At 38.9% G+C, this 6,660-nt stretch overlaps 1 protein-coding gene across 1 annotated transcript in view; it reads left to right on the top strand.

Annotated features, from left to right (window-relative positions):
• The window catches only part of LOC125308461, a gene marked incomplete in the record, with an annotated part of 5,376 nt that extends 2,449 nt beyond the window's left edge, over nt 1-2,927 (top strand). The window contains 4 exon segments of the mRNA XM_048265000.1: nt 1-373; nt 726-795; nt 885-1,059; nt 2,094-2,927. Coding sequence (XP_048120957.1) covers nt 1-373; nt 726-795; nt 885-1,059; nt 2,094-2,259 — 784 coding nt within the window.
• Between the last annotated feature and the right edge of the window lie 3,733 nt (nt 2,928-6,660).

A 6,660-nucleotide genomic window follows, 5' to 3' on the forward strand; every position in this document is an offset into this window, starting at 1 on the left:
GGCTGTTGAAATGCCAGAAGTTGACATATCAATGTCTCTAACATACATCTACCAACGACATATGATTAACGCATGCCCCCCTCCTACAATGTCTGAGATGAAAGACCAGTGGCCTTTCCTTTTCACCAAGCGAGGAGTTTGCGAACATTTCAAGAATCTGACAGGCATCAATATAACTACTCGTCTTGGAGAAGCACTTATGACTAAGGGAAAACGGATCATTAATTACTTTCAAGAACAGCACGACAATAGCATTCAGAGTCTGCTACGGGGGATGGAGACGTCAAACAACAACCAGACGGCTATTGGAGCAGTGCTCCTAATGATGAAGCACTTCAACGAAAAGGAGGAATCCATCTTCGTGTTAGCAGATGTAAGTACAGAAACAATATATTCCATTTGATTTAATATATATAGGCCGCAAGCTAGGAATATTTTCATGACCTAGAGGAAGGTAGGACATGTGTCAATGCATGTTTAATCACATCTAGAGAACATAAACTTTTAGAAAATGTATGGTTTGAGTGGTTTAATTAGCTTTCTATTAATAAAAGAGGCCAAAATGTATATGCTGTCCACTTGATTTTCATTGTAAGGCCCTCTAGCTCGCAGCCTAATATAATATATATTATGGCTAAATGAAGATCAACTTTTAAAAATGTAGACCAATTATTGGCAAATGAAAGAAGTCACTCTTAGTGTAACCCTGTGCTTTATTTTTTAAGACATTTGCAACGGCAACTTCAATTGAGAATGACATGGACCTTCCTATCACACCTCGACTGATCATGCTTGGTAAGAGATGGTTCAGAACTTAGAGAGAAGTTTTTACTGTACAAGGACTGAAGAATATTTCTTTAAAGTGTGTATTTTTCATCTTTCAGGGAACACATTACTGACTTCCACAAAATGGATGGTGAGCATGGAGGGGAAGGTGGCCTTTGTCTTGGATGAGCACTTAAGTTTCACTGATGCCCTGTCAGTATTCTTTTCCAGCTTCTATGTTTTTAACATAGAGTACCAGGAACCTGCCTGTGCAACCCTGGAATTTATACAACGGTAAGTAAATATGGTGACACTTTATTTTACGGGGCCCTTGTTCTATCTAGTGTATCTACACACTAAATGCAGTGTAACAATATGTAATATCATAATATCACGTACTTATGTTGTCCATACATAATGTATTTGTGTGTACCTACAGATCATTAGTACAGGTGTTATAAGAAGTGATTGTAAAAAGAAAGGTTTTGAACAACTCACTTTAGCAGTTGGTTTTTCTGCCGCCATCTTGCCAGTCAAGAAGTGAGTTGTTCAAAACCTTTCTTTTAAGTAAACTCTGAACACAATGTTCTCAATGCTCAAGTTCATGTGTTGAGACTCTGGTGATACTTCGAGCAAAGTTTCATGTTGTGTCGGGCCATCTTAGTACACTACAAAATAGCATCATAGTATGACCGCATCAAAACAGTAGTGCCCCCACTAGTTTGATTCACAAAAAGACCCTAGGTTGCATTTTGGCAAGAGTTACGTTTTAACAGAACATGCCACTTTTTAGGGGGAAATTAGCTTGTTTGCAGTGTGCTCCAGTGTTATTTAAGGAAATGCATACCATTCTGTTCTTTTTGCGTGTGATATTTAGTTATAAGTGTATGGGACTGTTAGAATTAAGCTCCCAGGACTACCAGAGGGAGCTAACGGTCCCACAGACTTCCAGTGATTATGCTTAGCTGGGCTAACAGTGTTAAACAGGGCATTGCCAGCTTGGAGTGGAAAATGGTATCCTCATATCTAACTCTGGGGCAGACTGCAAATATCCGTTTTTCCCAAAAAGGTATCATGTTTTTTTAACTTAACTATAACTGCTTATTTGTGATCCAGTTATCATAATTTTGCCTGTTTGGTGACATAAAGACTCTGTAAAGCACCATGAGACATGTGTAATGTTTTGGCGCTCTATAAGTGAAATTAAATTGAAAATTGAAATTATATTGTAGCATGTCCCAAAGGGGATGTGAAAGCTTCACCTTCATCATATTGATTACGTATCTAATGTTTTTTTTGTTTTTTTTATCTACTCTCATCTTGTCCAGATTCTTTGTGAGAATTAATCCCGAGGATGGAACTAAGTGTACAACAAAAACAGGAGTGAGCCGAAAAACAGGACAGTTGGTGAAGAGAAAGGCCTTACCAATCAACAACAGAGTGGCGTCATTTGTGTCTAGGCTGACCCAATTTGAGTGGCAGCACTCAAACTAGGTGTGAATGTCACATTAGGGTAACACATATTTTTCTGGTAGACTGTTTTATAGTTTCTGAAGGGTTTGGCCCAAGGTTTTGGAGCTGATTTTTTTATTGTTAGTGCACTCAGGCTAGTCCTGCCCAGATGAAGAAGCGGGTCAGTGGAGGTTAGTGGAGTCTAGGGCTGGTTAAATCTCTCGGCTGAATGCCATGGCCATTGGCCGAACGTAGCTGACCCCACACTTATCGCCATGGCCACAGGGCTCAAGGGGTTCCTGCTATTCAAGCAAACAGCCAAAAGAACGACCAAGACAACTCACAAATGCCATTTGAATGCAACATCTTGCAGAACTATATACACCAATATTTAAAAGTGGCACTTTTTGTCTGTTTTTCTAGATTTTTGTTGCTGTTGTTATTTTGTTAAATACTTGACTGTCAGATAGTTATGTAAGATGAATCAGATTTTACCAAAAATACTTGCAGACCACCAAAACATCCTCCATCCTCCATGTGAGACCACACAAAAAAAACACACAAACCACACAGAAAAACACACATCCAGACACACAAAGGTGTCCCCATATCCTTTTGTGCCCACGTGTACTCACAACAAAATACATACAAAAATAAATTTCCCCTTTGTTTGCCTGGTTCCTTGTTTGAGTGCAAATGGCAAAATGAAATGTGAATTGAAATGTATACTTTGAGTTAAATAAATTTGTCTATATTTTTCAATGTTTGGCTGTGTACATTTTATTAGCAGCAGGCTACTTCTGTATAATACAGTTAAACAGGTAAATAAATAAAATGTTATAATATGCCAAATCCCATAACCATAATAAGCAGTAATAGTGTCTACAGTACTGTTACTGTACAATTGAGATACAGTAGTGGTACTGTAAACCTGAATTACAGTAACTCCAATGCAGTACTGTTTATCTGGAGGTTTACAGTACTGTTACTGTACAATGAGATACAGTAGTGGTACTGTAAATCTGAATTACAGTAACTTACTGGCAAAAGTGCTGCCAGTTAGTTACTGTAAAATGGCACTGAAATGTCTAACAGTGCAGGCAGAGAGAGAGCTCATGACACTGTGATTGCAACAACAAACTACTGTACAAATACAACATGAAGAAAGTCAAGGACATGCATGCCAGCTTTCGCTCATTCCAGTATTAAACTAAATCTGGTTTTAAATGAAAATGTATTGGCTGTGTTATTTCTTTTTTTGTGGGATGTCCAATTTGTATGTAGAAATGCACATTTGCAAAGGTGACTTAGTATGTTGTCGTAAAAGTGGCTCTCTTTTTGATTTTGCACTGCCAATGTGGCTCTTGTGAAAATAATAGTGAGGATCACTGCCTTAACACAACACATGGCAAACCTAATATTACAATAAACAGCAAACTGCACCGAATACGAGGATATAAAGCATGCCTAAGTGGTTCCTGAGTAATCCGGTTTTGAAATTGCAACACATTTCTACATAGTCTCTCATTGGGGCGAAATTATAATGTATTCTAATGCAAACTATTTGTCAGTACATACATTTTTATAAATTGCTAAGCCATAGATTATCCCACTATCATGGTTCTTATATTGTCAGGTTCCAGCCAATCCCACATACACAGATAAATGAATATTTCTATTGGCATGCTTCCTAGTGACATTTATGCAAAAATATGACGAAAATCAAATAATGAGACACAACATTTTTTTCCTTGATATAAAGCCTGACATAAGCCACATGCAAACATTCACATCATACATTCCCAGATATGGGTACGTCCTGAAAAAGGAAGAGCATGTAGGCTAGATGGTCATTACAATGACCAATATCTTACTTAAATGAACTAGCTGAATAACACAGGTGACCACTTCTGCATAATTTCATGGAGTGCTGAAATGTACACACATTTTTGACCAATTCTGAACTGTGATATGTAGCATATATGTTTTGTGGTTGCGAACTTGTGTGTGCATGGTTATAATTCTGAAGTGCAAAATAGTTTAGGCTACAGCACAAATATTTCCATAAAAATAAGCAAGTCTGACCTCAGAATTTATTTTGAAAGTGCTCCCGATTGATGCATTTCAAAGTTAAAATATACAAACATTTCTTAAATTCTTACAAAACACCCTTAGGACAACACAGCATCAGATGAGCGCAGGTTCAGGCCGAGGTCCTAGTAGTAGATCCCTTTAATAGCAATGTTAATTTAACTAGGACCCTGGTCCCTACACCTGAGAACCACTGATGTAGGCTAGTTTTTTTTTTTTTTTTTTGCTGTACAGTAATAATGCTGAATGAGTCAAACAAAAAGTTCCTATGTAGCCAATGCAGCAAGAATTTGGTTGGCCCCACCAAATCTCCAAGGTTTTTTGAAAAGTTGGCAGCCCTGTAGAACCCACTTAAAATATTCTAAGCTTGGCCGACAGGGTTATTGCACACACAGAGAGAAGATCTAACTTTAGGGTAGATAGCAAATAAGATAATTTCCTTTAGTCAAAACAGATCACACAGCAATGGTGGTGTACATCAAATGGAAATGGACTTTTGAGGGGGGAAAAGATACTTTTATTTTGAAAAGGGAAATGGAGACTTCACAGTCCTCATGCCAGAAAGCAGGAAGTGCAGAATTATCTTCAAGCACCTGTATAGTGAGAAGTTGAGCTGAGAAGCACATGTTGAATTGTTATTGAAGATAGAGGGTGAAGTGGGGAAAGACTTTACTTGCTGGGCATTTCCAGGGATGCTACTGGTAGGATGATGGTTTGATGTTAATATTTGTCACTAGTTTAGTGTTACGTGTAAATTTTGTTGGTAAGAGTGCTAAAGTTAATGTAGCTAACTGCCTTTTGCTCATGTTAGCTCATGTAATAGCGATAGTAGTAGCATGGGAGTAAAACCACGGTAGTGACTGTGCTTTTAAAATATGTTGCATAGTTAAATGAATGTAAGGTTAAGGAGAACTTTATATTTGTATGTATATTTGAAGGTAGGCAGTTTTAGTAATTGCTGTATTTTGTGTTTTTTTTTTCTCTTTTCTTGTTTTCAACCTGACGTAGACTGATGTAAACTGATGTAAACTGACACAATCTGACTTAAAAATCTAATTAACAACAAGTCCTAATTGAACATGAGAAGCTAACTAAATAAAATAAAGAAGAAAGATTAAAGAAGAAGCTGTTTGAGTTGATTCCAACTGATCTAACCCTGTTGATGGCCAAGGCCTTTTTCAAGTTTGGGCAGAAGTGAAGTAGAAAATCCCCTGAGAACCTGACATTAGGGTAGATAGCAAATAAGCTCTGCTACCTGGCAAGGAGACTTGTTGGCAAGCACCCGCAAACAGCAGCATGTAGGATCAGGAGTCGAACGCTAGCTATTGAGTTAAAATCGCAGGCTCCTAGCTCTCTAACTAGCATTTTTAACTTTTAAGGTGTCGGCAGCAGGGTTTCTGTTGTCCGTTAATTACCGGACATTGGCCGAGAAAAAAATGTCCGACAAAATTAAATCTCTCCGGTCAAATTGTCCGATTGAAATTGGCTCATAATCCCGTCCCCTAACACAATCTGAATTTGAGAATAAGCCTTAATATGTAAGCCTATATTATACGTCCTCTGGCTATGTTTTTAAATGAACAGGCTCTACCGTTTGAAAAGTAAGCTATTTAACAACACACCTATGCTGCCTTTCAAATAGGAAGCCCACGCTTAAAACGTCTATGTTAAACAACGAACAAATGAGTGAGGTGGTTCAAACATGGCCAGGCCCAGGCAGACTAGCCTTAAAAGTTTTTTCAGAGGCCAGACGCGATGGATGATGATAAATTGGTAACGTCTGAAGCCTCAGATGTCCGGTCAACTCCACCACCACCTGATAAAAAAGCAGATGTGTCGGACTCGGGCGTATCTGTCGGAATCAGTGACATTGGAAGTGGAGTTGCGGGGGGTGCGGCCGCTCCAAGACACTGTCATTCTCCGTGTACACTGGACATGCAAAGTGTTCTTTACCCAAAGCATACAGTAGGCCTAGGCGTTCTCTGTATATGATCTGCAGGGTTAGGGCCTTCTCGACGAGGCGATTACTGGTCCGCGGATAATTTCTGGCACAATAAACGGTATTATTGAACCGCGGCCGAAAGAAAAAGAAACTAAACATTTCCCAGAATAGGAAACATTTCTTAATTTATTGTTATCAAATAAAGAGGCATAGCATTAGGGGGTAGTGGTGTGAGCGCTCATTCTTGTGTGTGCGCATCTGTGTAAGTTAAACAGTCACCACTGGAGATAACGCTGGGCAACGGCAAAATGTTCAGGAAGGGCCTGAAGGCCCGAGGACAATGTCTCCTGTTCCACAAGTGCCTCGACGTGGTCATGAGTAATCTGTGGCAACAAATATACATGGCACAA

The sequence above is a fragment of the Alosa alosa genome, chromosome 15 (genome assembly GCF_017589495.1).
Source record: "Alosa alosa isolate M-15738 ecotype Scorff River chromosome 15, AALO_Geno_1.1, whole genome shotgun sequence".
NCBI lineage: Eukaryota > Metazoa > Chordata > Actinopteri > Clupeiformes > Clupeidae > Alosa > Alosa alosa.